This window comes from Gallinula chloropus (assembly GCF_964237585.1).
Source record: "Gallinula chloropus genome assembly, chromosome: 1".
In the NCBI taxonomy this organism is placed as follows: Eukaryota; Metazoa; Chordata; class Aves; order Gruiformes; family Rallidae; genus Gallinula; species Gallinula chloropus.
This window is the reverse complement of record NC_140085.1, coordinates 44,997,107-45,021,224: the sequence shown is the minus strand read 5'-3', so window position 1 is coordinate 45,021,224 and position 24,118 is coordinate 44,997,107. Positions and strand designations below refer to the sequence as shown.

Here is a 24,118-nt window from a genome sequence, read left to right as displayed (position 1 = left end):
GTCTAAGAGAACAGTCTGCAAGGTTAATGTGTTAGTACTTCAAGACAGTGTCCTAGGAAAAAAGGAGTAGATAATTAACTCACCCAGAGCCACAGGCTATTTTGTGTTTCTACTGTCATTATGATGATAGAGATAGACTAAACAGACCGTCTCTTTTGAGAGTCTGTGCTCTGATGAATTACAAGGGCTCAAATCAAAACAGCGCTTGCCTGTGAACTTAATGCAGTTAAACAGCAGTACAGCAGAGGGATGTTCTGGAAGTCTTCCCTGATGAAGAGTTTGTGTCTCCTGGTAGTGGAAGTGGTAACTTTGCTTAAAATGCTGCTTTCCTAGCATCAGTGGGACAATACACAACAAATTTTTTAGCATTTTTATTAATGCTACTAACAATATCCACTCTTGTCCCCCTATCCCCTCCCCTGTTGGGATGGGGAGGAGAACGGGCAGACAAAGGAAAACTGTGTGGGTTGGGATGAGATTACTGGGACAGCAAAGGGAGGGGGAAATAACAACAACAGTATTTATAACAGAATACACAAAACTGGTGATACACAATGCATTCACAATGTGCTACACTACCCTAGGCAAACCCAGGACAGTCTTTAAAGAAAGACTACAGTTTTTCTTTAAGAAACATCTAGAACAAAGAGAAATAAAATAGTAAGATGCTTTTATTCTGCTAATATGGACACTAGTAATAAAAATAAAACCCCAGCCTTTGTTGTATTCCCTCTCTTAAATGTTGAGGTGTTTCAGCTACAGCTATCATCTGTGGAATCTTAAAAAGAAAAGACGAATCTTGTCATTAGTTTTATTCAGTGTGTGTATGATGCTGCCAAAGGAGGTTCTGAGTGATGTAGAATTTAAATGCTACCAATATTCTGGTGATATCTGGACTGTCAGGTTCATCTACTGATAAATGTAATTACCTTTGAGTTAGCAATTGAGAACTCTGGCCTGGGTAAAAAAAAATTATCCTTATCTCAGTCCCATGAAGGCAGAAGTGATGCCAATGAGTACAGTGTTAAAACAGTTAAGTACTAATAGGAGCATGGGTTGACTGATAGAACTGTTAAGAGGTGGCGTTGATCTTTTTGTCATATCTCTCATCTATACATCAGGTTTGTGTTTTTTAAGAAGGCCTCCTCAGCCACAGCTCTCCTTTACTGGCATATTGTTCACATATAGCCCTTGCTTTTGGCTTGGGGAACAGCACAATGGGCTTTCTGCAGACTGGTTGTTCAGAAAACAATTTTGGATGTCAAAACTTGAGAAAGGATTAGCAAGATATATTTATTGATAGTACACATGGAGAGTTTTGCCTAAATACAACTGTTTGCATAATACTAATTTTGTTTATTGCTTTTTAAGGTTATTGTTACAGTTTCACTAAAACCAGACCGATTTTATAAGTTCACTTGCAGTTATTCCAGATCATAGTGGGAGCGTATTTTAAATACAGGGATTTAAACCACAGTGTTCCAAATGCTCCTGTTTAGCTGCTTTCCTTCAAAGGGTGTGGGCTTTTCAGCTTGAAAACTTTCTAAATGAAACAAGGGCAAGATAGGATCAAACTTGACTCAGGCAAAATCAACTGTTGTTTGGAGACATTGCCATGTCTCCCCCTACCCAGTAACCTTCAGAGCCAAGCTGGTTGCTGCCAGCTCCCCTTAGAGTTAGAAGAAACAGTGGCTTCAACTGACGAATGAGTGAAGTCACTCACAGTTATGGCAAATGTAATTTCCATCCTTTTCGTTTTCAGGTGACAGTCTTAACAGCAAGCCTAGCTTTTCAGCACACTACAAGATTTCTGTCTTTCTCTTCCTGACTTCTCTTTCTGTGGAAAAAGTGGCCCATCCTGGGGCAGAAAAAAATCATTTTGCCTATACAGTTGACGAGAGTATTTTGGTTTCTCTTGGCTAGCTGTCTTGAACTAACTTTACTAACCAGCATATCACAGGTCCTAGCACAGCTATTCAAAGAATTTTCAAGTGTAGCAATCACTCACTCACAACTGTCTGATCTCCTAGATTGCACTGATTAACTGCAACCCACTCCTTCAGTACACTGCCAGACCTATTTAGTAATTTTTTAATGGCAATTATATAGCTTATGCACAACCTGGCACTCACATACATTTTCCATGACATGCGGGCAGACATGCATTTTAGAGTATGAATTGACCCTTCTCTACTGATGGTTATCACAGTTCTTATTACAACTAGCTATCCTTCCATTTGTTATGAGAAAATAACATCAAGAATTATTTCCAGAAAGCTCTGGGACAAATGAAGTAAAATAAATACAGGTCAGATTATGCTATTCAGCTATGCAAAGCAGTGTCATTGATTTTTGAGATATTTATTATAGAATAATCTGTTTCATAAAATAATTCCCACCAAACAATACATAGTAAATGTATTGGTCACAGATTCTGAAGCTTTAATAAAGTGTATATTCCTCCCAGGCAAGAAAAACATTAAAAAGTAAACAAGTAATTTACTGTATATGATACACACAGTATGTGAATATATAATATGTACATTTAATTTTCATCTTTTGAGATCACTTTTGAGGAGGATTCAGTCTACCATAGAGATAGTGCCATTTGTATCTTCATATCTTTTCATTTCTAAGAATAGCACTTTTTACAGCAGTGGAAAAATGTCTAATGTAGCCAATTGCATCCTGTTTAACCAGTCACCAAAATACTTAGTTTTAATAATCTTTGTGTAGAATACATGTTCTTCACATTTATTTTTACTTTGAATAATTATTATCTTATACTTTTGTGTGGTGGGTTCTAGTGGAGCTGCAGGGGCGGCTTCTGCAAGAAGCAGCCAGACGCTCTCTGCAGGCCCCAGAGAGCAAAGAACAGCCAGCTCAAGGCTGGAGTCATTGCTGACCAAGGCCGAGCCCATCAGTGACGGTCACAGGGAATCACATTTAGGAGGGCAAAACTGCAAGCAGCTGCTTTTTGCCACCAGAGAAGGGAGTGAGAAGATGTAAGAAACTGTGCAGACACCAAGGCCGGTGAAGCAGGGGATGGAGGCGCCCCAGGTGCCAGAGAGAAAGATGCCCCACAGCCCGTGGAGAAACCCATGGTGGAGCGGGTGTCCCCCTGCAGCCCATGGAAAAGGCCAAGACCCCACCCGTAGCTTGTGGAGAGGCCCCACACTGGAGCAGGTGGAGACATACAGAAGACGCTGTGACCCATGTTGGAGCAAGCCTCTGTCAGCACTTGCAGCCTGTGGAGAGAGACAGACACAGAGATGAGTGAGAAATCTGCACCAGAGCAGGTTTGCTGGGCGTGAAGGCTTGTGACTCTGTGGGAGACCAGACTGGAGCATACTGGGCCAGAGAGCACGAGAGACATTCTATGATTCTGTGACTGCACCCCATAGACATGACCCACACTGGGGCAGCTGGTGAAGAGCTGAAGCCCTGTGGAAAAGGACACATGGAGAAGTTCATGAAGGACTGTCTCTCATGGGTGAGACTCCACACTGGAGCAGGGAAAGGGTGTGAGGGATGCCCCCACGGGCTAAGAAGGAAAACAAATCCTGAGGAACCGACCAAACCCCCCATACCCCCAGTCCCTGCACCTCATGTCAGAAGGGGGCAAAATTATGACTGAAGTCTGCTAAGAAGGGAGGGGTGGGGGAAGTGCTTTAAGATTTGGTCACACTTCTCATTGCCTGACTCTCATTTCACTGCGTGTGTAGAGTAGTGTAATAAATTCGATAGCTTGCTTTCCTTCTGTGTTGAGTCTGTTTTGCCCATGACACGAATTGTGGAATGATCTCTTCCTGTCCTTATCTCAACTCCTAAGCTTCTCAATATATATTTTCTCCCCTGTCCAGATGAAAAAGATAGAGTGACTTTATGGGCATCTGGCCTCCATCCAGGGTCAAACCACCACAGACTATAAATAGTAAGGATAAATTAATAGGTTTATTCACCAAAAGAAGCAAATAATCTTTCAGCTATCACCTCTTTCCACAACTGTTATTGACAAATATTCCACTGATCAATGTGGAACTGGATTTCACTAGGATGTCACTTGTTTTCCTTTAATGTCCTAACCAAAGGATATACATAAATCAATGGAGAAAATAGAATTCTGAAAATGTTCTTGAGTCTGAGAAATCTGTTGATAAAGTTCCTGTCCCTCGTTGTCTGAGAAGGCTTTCTTGAGGTCAATACGTTAAGAGGTTGAAATCATAATGGAAGATAACTGGACGCCTTTTTCATGTTAAGAAGTTGTGATGTATGCTTATTATTAAATCTTTTCTTTTTTGGTTTGCTATTAATGTTTTTCTTGTGCACAAAATGGAATCAATTTGTCCTCATTCCTTGACGTATTTAAAATGCATAAAATAAATAATTTAATAAATTTTGATGTTTGTCATTCTCCATAGTGGTTTTTTATTTCTTTAGTAAGCTGAATTCTCTAGAACATGAAGTACCTCTGGACTGTGCTACTGATGAAGAGAAATGCACTCTATAAACCTACATATTTCCAATTGTCTATAAGTGCAATGAAGATAAAAAGTCTGAAGAGACCACAGATTGATAGCATAGAGCAAGATGTTAGTTTCTAGCTGTTTCTTTATGTGCTGCCTTGTTTGTGGGGCCATAATTACAAACTGATTACAGCTAAGAAAAAGTCTCTGTTGTTCTCCATACGGAATAGCAATTACTCCATTACTGTATTTCACTCCCATTCCTTTCTTTTGCTCTTTCTGAACATTATCAAGTCTATTATAGGTTTTAACATAGCTTTTGGGAAACATAAATTACAAAATATTGTTTACATGGTCATCTTGCAATTAGATATCAGCTATTATATACAGCTAATTAATTATTTTAGTGTACCTAAGTGCACCATGAGACTGCAGAGTATTAAAATGAAAGGTTGACCACAGTTTCACTGAGTTATATGATTTGGGTTGAGTTTGAATTTTTATCTCTTCAGGTGCTCTCTGGTTAAATTAAAGTAGAGAATGTTGGAATCAGTTTACTATAAGGAAGCAATCAGTCTATTATAACAGCAAATAGTGCAATTTGTCTTAAAAAAATAAAATTCTTGTCCTTACCCTTCTGTCATTCTCACATTACTCCACAATTTTGTTTTTTTAAACTTTGATATCCACTGAGGTCACATTGATTGAGCTCTGTACTGATTAAAATGTTTGAAACATGTTTAAAAAGGGACTGAGGTTCTCACCACTTCTTTCCATTACTGAAATTTTTTTCCCCGCCCACTGTCACAGAACTCCAGCCTCATGGGAATGAGTGAAAAAATCTTACTTACTGTATAAGTGGTACAGTAGTTGCACTAAAAAAATAATCTAACCTGGCAACACTAAATGTATTATACTCTTGTCTATGTAATATGTTCTTAAAGATGCAGATATCTTACATGATGAGGTCAAATCTAGCAATATTTTTCATGCAAATCCACCTGGTTTTCTGTTTGCCTTGAACTGTTCTTAATCACCTAAAGTCTGAGAATAAAAGGCCACCTTGGCAGAACGCTTTTTATCTAAACCTGTTTTTTGGGTTTGGAGAAAAGGTGAGAGGGATCTTCACATGGGATGCCTGCAGACCTCTTCCCCAAATGAGACTGTTGTGGATTTTCACATGCTTATTTCCATGAGCACATGCACCTGTAGATATGAATCAGTAGATAAAATATTTTTTGTGCAGTGGAATATTGGATCACAGGGTATTTCAGTTTGGAAGGGACCTCAAAAGGTGTCTAGTCTAACTTCCTACTCAGAACAGGGTCAGTTTGAGGTCGGATCTGGGTGACTCAGGACATTATCCAGTAAGGTTTTAAAAATATCCGGTGATGGAGAGACACTGAGTATCTTCTCTGGGCAGCCTGTTCTACTGCCTGAGCATCCTCATTAGGAGGTCTAAACCTCTTGTTTTATGTTATGCCCATTATGTCCTGTCCTTGGATCAGGAAGCATTGTGAAGAGACTGTCTCTACCCCCCTGTAGGCACTGGGTCTTGCTTTTTAGGGGACTTGACCTCAAAGCTATTTCCTCTCAAAGTTGAAAAAAACCCATCTCCCTCAACGTTTCCTCACAGGGCATGTGCTCCAACCCCCTGAATGTCTTAGGTGGCTCTCTGGTGAACTTGTTCCAGTTTATACATAGATTTCTTTCTTAGAGGGGCTCAATATATATTTACACATCTAATGTGCTCGTGAAACAAATGATTTTGAGGCTTTTCCCATCAGTCTGTACGCTAAAGGTTATGATACAATTTATAAGAATAAGGAGAAATGAAACAGCCTTGGTAAAATGAGATCAAACTGCACTTGGTAAATTGGAACATGAACTGCACAAGATTGTGGCATTCTGCAGAGGAGTTCTGATTTTTCCAAAAGTGTATCTATAATTGTAAAACATGTTATATAAAAGTAGATGGGAGCATTTCAATTTTGTTCAAGATCAGGTGAAAAACGATTTTTGACCACTCCTGTGTTACTATAATAGGTTTATGGTAATAGAATGGTTATCACAAGTTGTCTTCTCTTTCAGTGCAAAAATCAGAATACCTAAAAAGCCATGTCCCTTTTCATTTCATTTCAGAGTGCATGAGAACAACCAAGCCGGTGCTCACTGTCTCAGTGTTACAGTGATACGTACAAATGACTGAAAATTTGGTTTTTTGGGGTACATATTGCCAATAGAAGTCACTGATGAAAACAGAACTTCAGGCTCAGAATACTGTGAATGGCAAGTCTAAAGCCTTACTGGGCTCATGAAAATTCATGCTAGGGACTTTGTTGGGCTATTTGAGCAAGTCCAGAGGAGGGCTACAAAGATGATCAGAGGGCTGGAGCACCTCTCATATGAAGACATGCTGAGACAGTTGGGCTTTTTAAACCTGGAGAAGGCTCTAAGGGGACTTTATTGCACCTTCCTGTACCTGAAGTGGCCTACAGGAGAGAGGAAGAGGGACTGTTTATGAAGGATTTTAGTGATTGGAGAAGGGGTAATGACTTGAAACTAGAAGAGGGTAGATTTAGATTCAACATTAGGAAAAAATTCTTCCCTGTGAGGGTAGTGAGATGGTGGAAGAGGTTACCTAGAGACATTATGGATGCCCCCTCTCTGAAGGTCTTCAGGATGTGCCTTTGGGCAACCTGGTCCACTGGAGCGTGTTCCCGCTGATTGCAGAGCGATTGGAACTAGGTGATCTTTAAGTTTCCTTCCAACCCAAACTGTTCTGTGATTCTGTGGTTCATTTGACTCTAGGTATGTATAATATGACGATGTGAGTACCTCCTATCAAGAGAAAGCCTGTGTTTTAACAGCATTTTCCATAATTACTGTTTTATTACTACTGGTGTACTAGCACCTAAAGGAGAGATTTGATTCCTGAAAAAGTGTTTAATTACTAAGACTTTTAATGGAAAGATGAGTATGGGTTTATGTTTTGTGCTAGACTCAGTGTAAATTTGGTGTACTCAGATATATTTGTTGGATTAATGTCCTGCATGGAACGAAACTTGTTTGTACTGTGAATTCTAGATGGCTCTTGGCAGAGTGGAAAGGGCCTTAAATCCTCAATGTGGCACTGTGTTTTAGCTGTTGGAAATAACAGAACTTCAGATTCTTCAGGAAAGTTTTGAGATTTGAAGGTGTTTACATAATTAAGGATGTTTTTGGCTACTTTTTAATATTAGATGCCTACATTGTACTGCAGGGACCTTTATACTTTCCTGGTGGTGTTTGTTGCTTAGTCACACGCATCTTGTTCAGCACTATCTAATTTAGCATGTCACAGCCAAGATAATTCTCAAATTTTCTGCAAAAATTCTGACAGCATATCTTATACCCTCCACCTCCAAAATACCAACTCCAGGCATGTCTCTTCCTCTTTTCCTCTCCACTCTTTGTAGATAATTATCTGAGTTCACACAGAGGGAGCAAGTAGAGCAAATCAATTATCTGTATCTGAAAGGGACAGCACTATCAATGAGGAAACATTTCTTCAAGGTTCTCATCGTCACCATTTTGCCCCAGTGGGCATGGGATATGTGTAGCTGTAAGAGTGCTGCCAAAGCAGCATGTGCAGCAAACCTGCTAAAGGAGCAAACCCCCTAATGTTGCTAATTTAGCAATGAAGCCAATCAGTTCTAATTAGTTTGTCATTAAAGAACTAGCTATCTTCTGGGTTGTGGGAAGAGTGGTATTTGTGGGTAAATGGTTTCTTTCTTTCAGATTGAAATCCTCTTCCAAAAGCCAATTGTTCATGTCCTGTTCATGACATCAAGCACTCCATTAATGGGCTGCTTAGTTCTAATTTATAGCACTCTTATATTTTTTGCAGGTGCTGAAGAAACATCTTTAATTAGGGGAGTGGGGCAACTACAATTTTTCACCTGTTGAGAATCTTGTGTTTCAGCTGTTGTCTACACAGCGTGTAGAGCAATGTGATATTTCACTATCTCCAAAAAATTGCATAGGTTTATTTTGCATGATAAAATTATAGCCTATAGCAATTCAGAGCTCCTGAACCCATGTTTCCCATTCTGACCATCAAAAACTGCCTTTTGTGTTACAGAAAAGTGAAAAATAAGAAAAAAATTTCAATTTTCTATGACATTGTAGCATTTTTCCTACTGGTTGCACTAAGTGAAATCAGCTATTTCTTTTCTTCATCATGCACTACTTCTTGCAGTGTGATGGGATCATTAAAATGGGACACAGCAGTAAGAGACAGTAGATAGGACAAATGGAAAAGTTAATGCAACATTTTTTCAGCTCTTAATATTGTAAAAAGTTACCATTGGATCTTTTATATGCTTAAATGTGTAGCTGTCCCTTTCACATAAAAAGCATTCTTTCTTTTCCTTCCTTTTTGGTTGCTGTTGAAAAAGTCTTCCCACTATTCAGCATCCCCATCACTCATAGAATCACAGGTTTGGGTTGGAAAGGACCTCAGAGATGATCTAGTCCCAACCCCCTGACATGGGCAGGGACACCGTCCACAAGACCAGGTTGCCCAAAGCCCCATCCAACCTGGCCTTGAACACTTCCAAGGCTGGAACATCCCAACTTCTCTGAGCAACTTATTCTAGAATCTCACTACCCTCACAGCAAAGAATTTATTCTCAATATCTAATCTAAATCCACCATCCCTCATCTTAAACCTATTACCGCTTGTCCTAGCACTACCTGCCCTTGTGAACAGTCTCTTTCCAGATTTCTTGTAGGCCCCCTTCATGTACTGGAAGGCTGCAATAAGGTCTCCCTGAAGCCTTCTCTTCTCCAGGCTGAACATGCTCAACTCTCAGCCTGTCTTCATAGGAGAGGTACATAAATATATTGTTACATTTGGTTTTATTTTACATTGGTTTTGATTTAATTTCTCTTAAAATATTTTTGCATAATTATCTCCTTAGCAGTTACATGAAGTTCTGTGAATTACTAAAAAAAAAATGCATATTTTCTCAGAGCTATAGTCAGTCTATGCAACAATTGTAACATTTCAGTTCGGCACGTTCTTAGTCTCAATCCTCATAACAGCTGACTAAACAGTAGATAGTATATGGGATACTGCAAGGTTGTCACATAGACCTGCAGCAAAATGTGATCAAAGACCACAAGTCACTGAGGATGGGCGGAAAGGGTGAGATGAATGTGCTAGCATCTGAGGGAATCTCAGGTCTTGGGTTAAGGGAGCAACACCTGGGAGTGTGTGGAGTACATGTGGTTGGAGAAGATAAACAGCAAAAGAAAAACCATTCTCCACTGGAAATGCTGGACACAACAGTGAGTTTATGCAAGACTTGACAAAAAAGATATTTTATTAATTGAACTCCATTTAAATTCAGGCTTTTTTTTAAATTTGGGATTTATCTTGCATAATACTAGTTCTCTAGGAGTTAACTATGTAATCTAAGAAAGTTCAGGAGGGCACTTTAACCAATTTATTTTCTTAAATGCTTATTTTCAAAGAGGGTGAATGTTCTTGAAAACAAAAAAGCTTTCTTTAGGTTAGACAAATAACTGTTAATTTCTAAAGCTGCATGAGATGCATCCTGCCTAAGCAACTGCAAGGAAATATCATAAGCAGATGAAAGCTCCCTTTCAGGAGCAACCAAAGTTAGTCAATACTTGATGTGAAATCATGATGTCAAAACACAGTCTGAGTGAAAAGTCACATCACTGTCCAAATCTATAGTGAAATTCTCTGCAAAAACAAGCTATCAAATATTCATTGCAGAAACAGACCTAATGAGGTGTTGCTGCCCCTTAGCTTTCAGACTTCAAGCCAAGCTAGAGCAGACATCCATCACACATAACCCTCATTTGATGTTGGAGCAGATAATTCAGCCCAGCTCTCTGATACCAGAGAAGGAGCTCCTACATGAGGTTCTTTCTATTAGCTCAGCTGAAGAGACCTTATATTCCTATATAAGAATTAGTAACAGGTATCTATGGGTAATGAAAAGGGCACAATCACAAGTCAAGCTGATACTTTTCTTTGGTAAGTAGCTGACAATGAACACTTTGCAGCTTAAATTAGTTTGCTTTTGAGGAACTTCTCATCAAACTAAAGGAAAATGCTTAAGCTTGTTAATATGACTAGTTCAGATGTTGCAATATTTTTTGTGAAGTCTTGCTGTAACTTAGCTCTCCAGTCTCTGAGTAGACTCATACCAAATAGTGGCCACAAATACTTGAAAAAGTGATGTGCTTGGATACCTCTGTGTCTGTTTATGCTTCCGACAAATGCTTTCCATTTGCAAGAGAGTCCTTTCTTAAGCAGGATCTCAATCATGTTTGTAACTAAAAATAATACTCCTGAGGACAAAAGTCCTTAGAGTTTCTGGTCTGAAGCTTAATCTTAAAAGTTCTCATGGTCAATAAGCAGAGGAAAGGATTTTTTACATAGTTTCTATGTGCTGAAGGTCCTCTGAGATGAAACACTAACAGGCAATGAATAAATTCAGTTGCTTGCACAGAATCTTTTCTCTCGCTGATAGCCATTGTAGTCATACACTGAATTCTGCATTAGAAGTGCCTGTGGCCTGTGGGATTTTACAGTGATACCAGTTATTTCCACCTATGTACCCGGACTAATACACTACCAATTTCTTCCAATAGTTAGAAATTCCCATGGGTAATATGTTAGAAAACATAGGTAATGTCTACATATTCATCTAGGGATCTGAAAAGATGCACAAACACCCCCCCTTTTTTTTTTCCCCATTTGTTTTAAACTTGGGAAATTCAACAAAATATTTGATTTTCTATTCATGCTAATACTTGGATACAGACACTAATCTGAAAGAGAATGAGTGAGGTGGGTTTTTGTGTTCTTGCTTTTCGTACAGAGCTGAAGGAGTGTGCTAGGTTACTGGGGTGCAGGACTGAATTTCTTAGCACGTCTTTGGATCCTGGTGATGAAATGAACAGGACACAAAGCTGTGGGGAATGCTCATAGTCTTTATAGAGGTTGAAGTAGGATGGAGACTGACAAAAGCTTCCATGTTACTGTGCTCTTTTAACTGCTGTTATTAATGAAAACATTTATATTTGTGGGTACAGAAATTCAAGGCAGAGTGAAAAAAGTTGACCTAACTTTGAAAGTTAAAGTTCAAACAACATTTAAAATGTCTTTGATCAAGTAGTCCTTAGATCTCTGGGTTAGGAAACAGTAAGCAAGTTTTCTCCTTTATCAGTATGTTATTTTGTTCAGAAAGCTTAAATAAAACTTTTGGCATGGTTTAATTGTGACAAACATACCTCCTTTTAGAACATGATTAAAACATTTTTTTCCCTGTAACATTTTGATTTGGTCAAAAATCAATAACATTCCTCATTCACAAATCAAGCTAACAGCTTTTGAGGTTAAATTTTCCTATTTTTGTAGAAATTGGGCAATGGTAATTAATTGTTTTACACATTGTTTTACATTTGAAACTGAATTTTGTTTGTTGCTATATAGCGATTCATGTAAAATAAAATATCTGGCAAATATGTAACTTGCCCTTCTGTATTTGATTTTTATTTTCACAAGCAAAGCAGACTAGATATAATTAGGTTAAAAAAAGCGTAACACTGTAGTAAGATAGAATTAAATCAACTATATTACTTTGTAAACCTAAAACTAGAAGGTTTTACCTAGAAAGTGACCCAGTATAGATGAACAGATCTCTTCCAAAGCGCCCTTTGCCTAGGGCAAGAATCTTCCGGCCGTACCATTGCTAATGTTCTGCCTGCAGTTCCAAAGCTGAAATCTGTTGATAACAAGGACATCAAATTTTTTAAAATGTTATACCCAGCTTCAAATTTTTCCATGCTAAATCATATATTACTACTCGGGCAATTCTACTGATGCTGACTAGGGACATGCCTTAAAGAAATACTGATATCCAACTGTATTTTTGATACACCTTTTCTTTCAAATGCATAGTGTGGTTCTTCATGTGGTTGGCAGAAACCATATCCAATGATGTTTCCTTGTTAATTGAATGCAGTCATTACTGTTTAGCTTAACATACGCACCACAACACATCTTGGCTCAACAAAATTGTATTTCACTCAACACTGCTGCTGCTAGGTGTAGTAGATTTGGGTTTTAAATATTTGAGAGTTCTGAATGCCTCTGTTCTCCAACCTTATGCACTCTTTCAAGGAGCTATAATTAAGCTAAATGAAAGCATTAACTAGAAAAGGGAATTTTTTTGCTCTAATAGCAATGTTCACCCTGTTGTTAGGGTCTGTCTCAAAGCACAGGAGTGAGGAAAAAAGAATCCTGTATTAGCAAAGAGAGCTTCATCTTGTTTTTCTAAGAGAAAACACTGTAATAAATGTCACATATAGCAGTAGGAACAAAAAAGCCAATATGACTGGAATAATGATTTAATTTTGCTGTGCGTTTGTTAAAGTGTTTTGATGAAACAAATTTCTGATTTATTATGAAGGTCAGGAAAAATGTTCAGGTATTTCCAATGAAACAATGTTTTTGGGCAGGGATAGAATTCTTAAAGGTATTTCATTTAAAGAACCAGACAAAAAAAAATTACCCAGTTTCTTATTTATGGTGATGTTAAAGTGGAAATTATTGAAACATAATTCATTGAAACATTTTGAAACTTATGTGAAATGTTCTTTTCACTACTTTCTGTTGGAAAAGTGTTTTAAATATGTGAGGTTTCAGCAGCCCCATTCTGGGTAGGAATTATTTTAAAATCTCCACATTAGTCTATCGTTTGAAAAACTGTTTCTTTCAGACTTTTGCTAATTGGTCTAATTGGTGTTCTTGCTGACTTTTTTTTCTTCTTTTTTTTTCCCTCATGTGAGTTGACATAAAGAAAAATTGCATCATGTGCCAGTTCATTAAAACACAAAACTGTATCTGTCAGTTTTTGGAGAAGTGTAGACAGTCAAACTGCTTCATTACACTATCATTGCTTTTACATTCTCAATTTTCTTTTTGGAATGGCTCAGAAAATTGATATAATCCTTAACTTCCTGTCTGAATTGCTTCCTAAACTGACACCATGCTATTACAGAGGAGCTGCAGGTTTTGTGATGCTCTGAGAACTAACTCATGCACAAAACAAGCATCACTGTTACTACACAGCTATTAGAAAACTCTATTCCCCCGTCATAAAAGTATATCATCCCCTTAAATTTGAGTAACAGAAGATGATGATCTTTACTGCATTATTTGTTCAGAGAGAGCAAACTCCATAATGTGTGAGGAAAACAGCTGAATAATCGGGAAGATTTCGATGGGAGGAACATATGCTCCTGGAGGTTCCTGCTGAGCCTGCTGAAATGGCTTAGACTTGCAAGTGCCAACTTTCTGAGGCAAAAAAAAACCTGTTGATGACAGGTTGGCTATGAGCCAGCAGTGCGCACTGGTGGCGAAGAGAGCCAATGGGATCCTGGGATGCATCAGGAAGAGTATGTCCAGCAGGTCGAAGGAAGTGATCCTCCCCCTCTACTCTGCGTTGGTCAGGCCCCACCTGGAGTACTGTGTCCAGTTCTGGGCTCCATGGTATAAAAAAGACAGGGATCTCCTGGAGAGAGTCCAGAGAAGGGCCACGAAGATGATTAAGGGCCTGGAACATCTCCCATATGAGGAAAGGCTGAGTAAGCTGGGTCTGTTCAGCCTTGAGAAAAGAAGGCTTAGGGGAGACCTAATTAGTGTTTATAAATATCTTAGACTTGGGACGCAGGGGGATTTGGCCAGCCCCTTTTCAGTGGTCTGTGGGGACAGGACTAGGGGCAATGGCTGTAAGCTGGAGCATAGGAAGTTCCGCACCAACATGCGGAAGAACTTTTTCACAGTGAGGGTGACGGAGCAGTGGAATAGGCTGCCCAGGGAGGTGGTTGAGTCTCCTTCTCTGGAGATATTCAAGTCTCGTCTGGATGCCTATCTGTGTAATATGAGATAGGGAGCCTGCTTTGGCAGGGGGGTTGGACCCGATGATCTCTTGAGGTCCCTTCCAACCCCTAAGATTCTGTAAAAAAAAAAAAAAAAAAGCTGTAACCCTGCCAGATGATGATGATGAAAAAGTACTTTCTGTTTTAACTAAGTGAAAGTCTATAACACATTACAACAATTAAAAGTGAGTGTTTTTAAAAAGGACATTTCTGTCATTTCCAGCAGACAGTTTTCAGAAAGTTCTCTTTTCTGGGTTTTAACTTTGATTTTGATAGACTTTTTAGAATTAGTACCCCAAAACAATGGAAGAAGGCTTACACCAAGCTAATATTTAAACAAATTTTTGTAGTCTTTCAAGTCACTAGTGGGTGTAGAAACATGCAAGGTAGAGCTGAGAGTCAAGCTATAAATGATAATCATGTCTTCCAGACATGTGATATTATCTCTGTAGTTGCTGACCATATTTATGGCTTAGAAAATACGCAAAATTTTACTGGTATGCATTAACTTTTGCTTAGGGTAGTGTAATTTAAGTTGATGAGTTCTTGTTGTCTTTATAAATTACTGGTTTAGATTTTTGAGAATTGTAGAAAGAGAACATGAAGAGAAACCTCAAAAAGAAAGAGCATATAATCCAATTTATTGTATTTTTTTTTAGTTACGCAATGTACAGAGATTCTTCTTGTCTATTATCTTATGGGTTTGACAGGTTTAAAACTGGTAATTCTGTGGTATTCATCACCCCTTTGTATGTAAGGAAACACAGTCAATCCTAATAAATTTTCTCTGTGATTTATATGATAGTTTATGATCACATATCTCTGAAGAGTAAAATTTTATGCTGTAGAAGGAATTTATGCAATCCTATGTATGTTTAAGCTATAGCATAACATAAGGGACAATAGTACTGATTTTTATTTCACTATAAAAATTTGTCCCATTTAGCTGCAAACGCTTCTGCAAGTACATTGCACTTTTAATGGCTTATGAACCAGTATTTATTAAAGAAAATTATTCCATTTTGTCTTTCACCACTCCCTACTCTTCAACACACACATCCATCCATCTGATATCTGAGGGGAATTACATTTGGCTTAGCAATTAAACCAGTTATATATCATCAAATCATAGAATGGTTAGGGCTAGAAGGGACCTCAAAAGATCAACCATCTCCAACAGCTCTGCCATGGGCAGGGACACCTCTCACTGACCAGGCTGCTCAAGGCCCCGTCCAAACTGGCCTTGAACACTGCCAGGGAGGGGGCAGCCACCGACTCCTTAGGCAACCTGTTCCAATGTCTTGCCACCCTTGTAGTGAAGACCTTTTTCCTAATATCAAATCTAAATCTTCCCCCTTCCAATTTAAAACCATTCCCCCTCATCCAATCACTAAATGCCCTTCTAAAAAGTCCCTCCCCAACTTTCATCTAGCCATATATATATATATAGGCAGCTATAAGATCTTCCTGGAGCCTTCTCTTTTCCAGGCTGAACAAGACCAACTCTCTCAGCCTGTCTTCATGGGAGAGGTGCTCCAGCCCTCTGATCATCTTTGTAGCGCTCCTCTGGACCTGTTCCAACAGTACCATGTCTTTCTTATGTTGGGGAATCCAGTACTGGACATAGTACTTGAGGTGGGGTCTCAAGAGAGTGGAGTAGAGGGGCAGAATCACCTCCCTTGACATCCTGGCCACACTCCTTTTGATGCAGCCCAGAATACAGTTGGTCTGGGCTGCAAGCATGCATTGTTGGCTCATATCAAGCTTCTTATCAAACAGCACCCCAAGTCTTTGTAGGTCTGCTTTCTAGCACATCATCTCCCAGCCTGTACTGATGTTGAGGAATTCCCTGACCTAGGACATTGCATTTGTTCTTGAACCTTATGAGGTTCTCATGGGCCCACTTTCTCCAGCTTCTCCAGGTCCTTCTAACTCTTCCTGTTCTGACCATCCTGTTTAGGGGATCAAGAAGCTCTTGGGACCATATACTGGTTATTGATTCCTGTGTGCCTGCAGCAGTTCTGTAATCCCTGTCCTTTACTTGTCTGTCACTCCTTAACAAGGCAGGAACAATTAAGGGATCCTGAGCTCTACCCATCACTTACTGTTGGAAGCTACTTCCCAAGTGAAGTAACTTTGTAAGTTGCAATCTAATGAAGCTACATCTCTTCCATCCTTCATATCTTTTAGTTCTGAGAAACGCGTTGCAACCAATTGTGTCCAGTTCTGGGCTCCCTGGTATAAAAAAGACAGGGATCTCCTGGAGAGAGTCCAGAGTTGGGCTACGAAGATGATTAAGGGCCTGGAGCATCTCCCTGATGAGGAAACAATAAGTGAGCTGGGTCTGTTCAGCCTAGAGAAGAGATGACTAAAGGGGGACCTTATTAATGCTTATAAATATCTTAAGTATGGGATGCAGGAGGAAATGGCCAGCCCCTTTTCAGTGGTCTGTGGAGACAGGACAAGGGGCAAAGGCTGCAAGTTGGAGCACAGGAAGTTCTGCACCAACATGCGGAAGAACTTTTTCACAGTGAGGGTGACAGAGCCCTGGGACAGGCTGCCCAGGGAGGTGGTGGAGTCTCCTCCTCTGGAGATATTCAAGACCCATCTGGATGCCTAACTGAGTGATATGAGCTAGGGAGCTGCTTTGGCAGGGGGTTGGACCCGATGATCTCTCGAGGTCCCTTCTAACCCCTACGATTCTGTGATTCTGTGTAATTTTCAGCATGTGCAAGGAAAAGTCTTTCTGTTTGTTTTTGTAGAATAGTCACACTATTTACTAATTATTTGCTAATCATTAGATAGCATGTCTTGAAGAGTGTCTGTAAAGTTACTTGTAACAAATCACAAAAATGAGCTTTCCTCTCTAAAATGGTTATCTCCTTTTCAAGAGGCAGTGATTTTATTTTTTTTAAACTAATCCCTGAGGAGAAATAAAAGCACATTAGGATTTTTCAAGGCTATTGCTCCCAGTGCTCAGAGATGTTTAAAGCACAAAACACTACTGATTGTCAGATTACAAATTTGTTCATATGTTACCATTGTAATGTGAGATGGTGGCACAGAATTGCGGTGGGCAGACAAAAGAAAGGCTTCTGAGGAAATTTTTTTATGTCATATGGCCTTGCGTATTTTGTCTAAAGAATTATCTTGCATACAGTATATTTTCAGACATAAGCAAAGAACTTTAAAAACCTAAGATACAAGAAAATGGATATTTTTAACTGATAAAATCCTGTGTTTAGAAAAGAAACAAAAAATAAGATGTAGGACATTTAAAAAAATGATGTATAAACTGTGGACAATTTTTAAATAGTCTTAAATAATTATGATAAATATGAAATAATTATTATTAAATATTGTTTTCAAACTGAATTGTTGATCTGGTAAATAATCTAGGTATTTAATCTTGTGTTCACTGAATCAATGGAAACTTGATTGTGGATGTCTGCTGGACAGATTTCATGTTGAGATCTGTAGAGCCCTCTTTCTCCTTCTAAATGAAAATTTTGAGCCTTTGAAACCAGTGACTGAATTTCTGTATAGGACATGAGCTTTCATGTTAGTTGTCTACTTAAAGCATATTTTTCTCAAACTTTATTTTTCAATTTTTCTGCTAAGTGCTATCACCCATGAATGTAAAAAGTTATTTGGGTTTCAACGTAGATGATTAATGTGGGCAATTCATGAAGAAACTAAACCTCATGATGTATTGATTTGCTCTGTATTCCCTCTGAAGGAAAAATGTCCCTGTAGGAAGTAGTAGACAGTTCACGGTTCTCAATGAGAAGCATAATTCACTAGTAAATACAGGCAAAAAGTCTCAGAATAAGCACTTTTCAATATGGAGACAGATGGTCACATCACTTGGCAAGAATTCAGCTTTTTTCCCTGACATGTTTAAATATTGTTTATCAAACAATGGACAAGGATAACAATCAAGGTAGCCTTAAATTTATCTAAAACACAATGGCAGGCTGCCGTTGATGTGTCCTATAAATAACAATAAACAGCTGTAGAATGGAAGTCAATAAGGTGGAAAGGGAGTTTTTCTACTGAATTGTAGAAATACATATACCTATATTTCTTTTTCTTGTAATGAAATGTTCTTTCCTCTTTCCCAGCCCAGAACTCAGCATACTGTTTATATACCTGGCACAGTGTACAATGATTAGAGGCAAAAGCAGATGGCTGTATTTTTCCTTGTCTTGTTTATTTAGGTGACGGGTAGATGAGTCCTAACTTTACCTATCAATCTGACTGTAATTATTTATGCTCTACTGTGAATTTTTGCACGAAAATACTCCTAGACGTACACACACAGACAAATAGAAGTAAACTGACTCTTCCTCTTTCTTCTTTAGGCTTGGAAAGAATTGCAAGAGATTCAGCTTATGAACAAGAAGGAAAAGTTCAGTTTGTAATTGATGCAGTATATTCCATGGCCTATGCACTACACAACATGCATAAAGATCTCTGTCCTGGATATATCGGTCTATGCCCGAGGATGAGCACGATTGATGGTAAAGAACTACTTAGCTATATCCGGGCAGTGAACTTTAATGGTAAGTTACATGTACTCTTTTTTTCCCCCCCTCCTTTTTCTTCTTTAAACGTTTCAGAAGTGACAAGATGTATATTTCTTTATATAGGATGCTTTAAGGCACAGTGGAAAACAGGATTAGAAGCAGTTCTCATTTAATCAGAACTGTGAGTTTTTCCACCTGCTTTGAAACCCCCAGTGTATTTTTTGTCTTAACAGTAAGCTGCTCCCAAAAGAGACAGATGTTAAAAATAAGAATCTGTCTATCAAAATATCCCAAGACTGCTATCATAGAAACAAATTGAGGACGCATGCAGTCCTATTGACAGATTAAAATCCTTTGCCAGAAGTTGCTTATGTGTTTGCAGGGGAATGTATTGAAAAAAATGCCCTTTTAAAAATTAATTTATTTGGAGATTGCTGTCAACAATTTCCGTACAAAAGTGAATAGCGAGGAGTTTTCTTTCAATTTGCATATTTAAATCTCAGTTTTAACACTAGCAGTTCTACCTTTTTTTCCTCCCCATTTCATTGTTTTTTTTTACTCAGTGATTTAGTGAGCTTTAACACAACTACAATATATAATTTTAAACACTACAGAATATTCTGTGCAGCTGGGATCTGCCTGCTGGGGAAATGTAGTTACAGATGCTTATGCTGTTAACAGGAGACGCCAATAAAGAACAGGATTAATTTATGAGTGTAGACTTGAAAAGGGTAGAACATACTTGGTGGTAAAATAATGTTCCTGAAAACCTACATTGTTTCATTAAAGTTGAAATTATTGTAGACTCTATTTACCATTATTTTACAAAGAAATCAAACATTATTCTTTGCTGTGTTTTGATTGTTTTTTTCCCTTACTTGGTGGGAATTTGCATACTATACATGCCTTCTAACTATGCAGAGAGAAGCACTGTCTATCACAATTTATTCCAATGACCTCAGCTGCCAGCCTTTTTGAAAAAAGCACAAGGTCATTTTGAATTTAGCTTCCGAGTGGAAGCTTTTTTTGCTTTAGGTAATATCCCAGACCATTTGGCTGACATAAAACTTGGCTGTATTTCACAGTTTTTTCCTCTTCTAAAATTTTATTCTTCCTATGCAATTTTTCTGAAAAAGAAATCCCTGTATCCAGGAATATAAAGGTAGAAGGAGTTTGAATGATATTTCTAGTGATTTTAAAGAAAAATTGGAGTAAAATATGTTGCTGGTAAATGGGAAATGTTCTGATGACAAAGCCAGGCATGATATTGTAAGGTTTGCAGTGATAATTATCTACATTTCCAGTAGATATTCTTCTGGGTCTGTGCTGTTAAAGCACAAAGAAAGTGATCTATTTTCATTTGGTAAGCTTGAAAGTTTAGCATATAAAGATAAGCGGTACATTTTGTATGAAACCTTTCTGTCTCTAGATTGTTGTATTTCATCAATACCTGTCATGATTTCTCGGGCTAACTCCAGGTATTGCAACAAGGGGAGATGAAAGAGTGGGATAAAGCAATCTGGACACTAATGAAAAAGAATCTGGTTTTGAACTAGTGATTTACTGAAAGAGAGGGGAAGAAAAAAACCAGGAAATGTTTCTGTAAGGTTAACTTCCTGTCCCCTGGGATATGTTAACTGTTCCCCACACTGGGCTTGTCCACATTATGTACTGGTGTACCAATTTTGTGTGTGTGTGTTTTGTGCCTAAATAGTTTTCTTTTTTTGGTCATGTGTGGGGAGGTATAAACAGGGGGGCTGTCTTTTGCCCTTTGCCTATTCCTACTAACCCAGAATTCCTGATACTCATGACAGCACTGCCGAGTCTGACTTGGTTTACAGAGATGAATATTGAAATGGATTGTTAGACCTCCTGTGCTAGGAGTTGGCATTAGTGTTGTGTGTTGTTTTTGACATGCATCCTAGGCTCATTCTTTAATAATGTAGTATATTAAAAGTTAATTGATACATGAAGGGGAAAACCCCAAATTTCACAGTCACTCAAAGTAACATTTATCTATCCTAAGAATCACAGAATCACAGCATTAGTGAACTCCCTGCTTAGAACAGGATCAGCCAAATCAGGTTAATTAGGACAATGTCCAGCAAGGTCTTAAATATATGCAAGGACAGAAAATGCTCTGAAATCCTCTCTGATCTATCAGTTCTGATATTTAACCATCTTTACAGTTTATGCTTAAACAACTTTGTCTACGTTTCAGAAATTAAGTCTCTGGTCTTCAAGATTATGATAATTCCTAACATCAGGAAACTACTGGCATTTTTTGAGACTGGCAGGTGTTGCTTTTTTTCTTTTTTTAATTCAACATCAGTTGAACCCTCATGCAGAAATATGCATATTGAACCACCTTCTCACCTGCCAATTCAGTATATCCTTCTTAACCAAGGTAGTAATGAGTGGGTGCAAATTCAGTGATTTTCACCTTGTGCAGTATGACCTGTGTTAAGAAGGGCACCTGTCTGCCTTATGGAGGGTATTCACAGGGGAAAGAAAACATACACATTTCTGTTATTGGAGTAACAGGTTTGCTTTTGATTGCAAGTAATCACTTTGAAATGTGTTTAATTTTGTTTACTCTGTTTATTTTTATTTACAAATGCTGAAGAAGATTTTGTTCCCCTGAAGGATTCATCTGTGTAATAATCAGTGACACCTTCATGACTGAAGGGTGATCATAACCACCAGCACACATTGTACTGATTTAATTGATACGACATTTGTTTCTGCTTCTACCAGTTGCATGTTAAATGCAAAAAATCTCATGGTTCAGCATGATTTTGAAGTGGATAGAACTTCTTAATTCGTAATAGGAATAAAGACATTTCTTTGTATGTAAGATTTGAATTACTGCTGAAAGTAGCCTCCTGATTTATGACTTCCTATGCTTTTCTAAGGACAGCTAGCAAATACAGTGTCTAAACACAATTGCTTTTCATTTATAATGGAAAGTTTAATATTTAATTTAAGAAGAAACTTCTAATGTTCTAATATGTGACTGGTACAGCCTATTGAAGGGTACATTGGAAAAAAAACCCTAAAACCAGGACAGTATAAAGCCAGTGTGCTGAAATGCAGCATATTTAGTTCCCCGTGTTCTTGGTGGTCAGTGCTAGTACATGATAACCAGCCCTTTATGGCTATTTGATCAAATACTTAGAGCTTTCATAAGTTTCATAGTCTTACTTCTCTTTTTCTTTTTTTCCAAGGCAAAAAGTGAATGTTGTCATTTTAGGGTATTTTTATTTTAATAAAGATCTCACATTTGAAAGATTTCCACTAAGTTTTTTGCATCCAAACAAAATGAGATATTTATGTGAAACATTAACACACTGTAATAGTTCCAGGGATAAGTATCCAGAAAACATTACACACCGTAACAGAACTTATTTACAAATATTATGAGTATTGCACTTGGTCTTAAAGGTAAAGGCAGAACTTGACCTGTACTCTTATACATGCTAATATAACTGTTACCTGCTTTGAGGCACTACTTATCCTGTGGGTGAGCAGGGATAATTGCTATTTTGAAATCTTTTTAGGTGAGCAGGGATAGGTGAGAAGGGAGCATTGACTCCACCCTGCTATCAATGCTTAGATAAATGTCTGCTTCTGCAACAGGTCACTGCAACATTGCTTCTGGTTCCTCAAGAGACTCAGAACGTTCTGAGCTTGACAATGTAACCTTTTCTTTGGTCTTCTCTGGGAAACAGTTTACTTGCTGGATTTTGTGGCAAATCTACAGTAACACTACGACACGTTGCCTGGAAAGGTTGTGGATTCTCCATCCTTGGAGATATTCAAAACCCAGCTGAACATGGGCAACCTGCTGTAGCTGAGCCCTCTCCTAGCAGACAGGTAGGGCTAGTTAATCTCCAGTGGTCCCTTCCCACTTCAGCCATGCTGTGATTTATAGCCCTAGCTGGACTTAAAAGGAAAGTACTTACCCTTGCTTTACTGTATTAAATTAACATATGTTACCTTTTCTCTATTCTTCTGGAACTAATTTAATGGTTTGGTCAGACTAAAAACCAAATGACAGCAAGCAAGACTTACTAGGTATGGTATTTAAATGCCTTTGAGAAAAGACTAATTTTGGCTACACGCACAGACATACAGCCATGAACTATCAGCCCCGTATAAACAGCAAACATACAAAATTTCATCTGAAAGGGCAGAATGATACCAGAGAATGGGACCATAAGAATACTAACTTGCAGGCAAACTCATCCTACATTGTATATTTTTCTGAGAAAGCAGTATATACAGAGGACAGTTTTAGAAAAAATGAAGAATGGGGTTTCTCATGGAGAATTTTGAACCCTCCAGAGAATCATTATTGCAGAATCAGCCCTTTAAAAAATTCATCTTCTCCTGCTATCTTTTGAAGTTGCTAAAACATCAATCTGTGCAAAATGCTCTTGACTTAATATTCAGCTCAGACTGTTTAAAATGTTTTCTTGAAGAAAGCTGACACCTTTCTATTCATTCACTGAGTACAAAATTTGCATTCTCAAATCATTATTTATCATTAAACCAGAAGCTTTAAAATGGTGCGCTTTGAGGCTGATAAATTTTGACAATTTTTAAGGGATTAAGCACAATAGAACTAAATGTCCCACTTAAAATGAACTGGAGATAGGTCCCCAACTCAATTTTTTAAAAATCCAACTCTCAAATCTATAACTAACAATAAAAGAAAAAGAAATAGTTGAAGTTGGGCACATCCGTGGTTTTTAAATTTATGAGTTCTTATTTTAAGTTCATAATTCAAGGGGTTTTAATGTCAGAAATACTTAGCATGGTACAACTCCACTGCTACCATATTGTGATACAGCTAAAATCTGGCTAAGTATAATGGGAGCTAATAGCAGATGAGTAGATCAATTAGGGACAAACAAGATTAACAATGAATTGGGAAGGGCTGAACTCTGCTGACCTTGCCAAAATTCACTGTGGTAGTAACTCTGGTTTCACTAATCTGTACTCTGCTGAAGAAATAAAGATACTGCTTTCAGCTGCAGAAGTGGAACTGGAAGGAGGAATGTTCGCTGAATTTTTATTAAAATCTGTGGTGTTTGTTCTGTCATAAGTTAATCTTATGTTGTAATTCCCTATTTTTTTTTCTAAATCTTGGTG

General features: G+C 38.2%; 1 protein-coding gene across 1 annotated transcript in view; it reads left to right on the top strand.

Moving 5' to 3' along the window:
• GRM8 (glutamate metabotropic receptor 8) overlaps positions 1–24,118 on the top strand; it is a gene marked incomplete at both ends in the record, with an annotated part of 341,814 nt that overhangs the window by 194,823 nt on the left and 122,873 nt on the right. Inside the window, one exon of the mRNA XM_084279529.1 lies at positions 18,797–18,997. Within this exon, the coding sequence (XP_084135655.1) occupies positions 18,797–18,997 (201 nt within the window). The remainder of the gene's footprint in view (positions 1–18,796; positions 18,998–24,118) is intronic.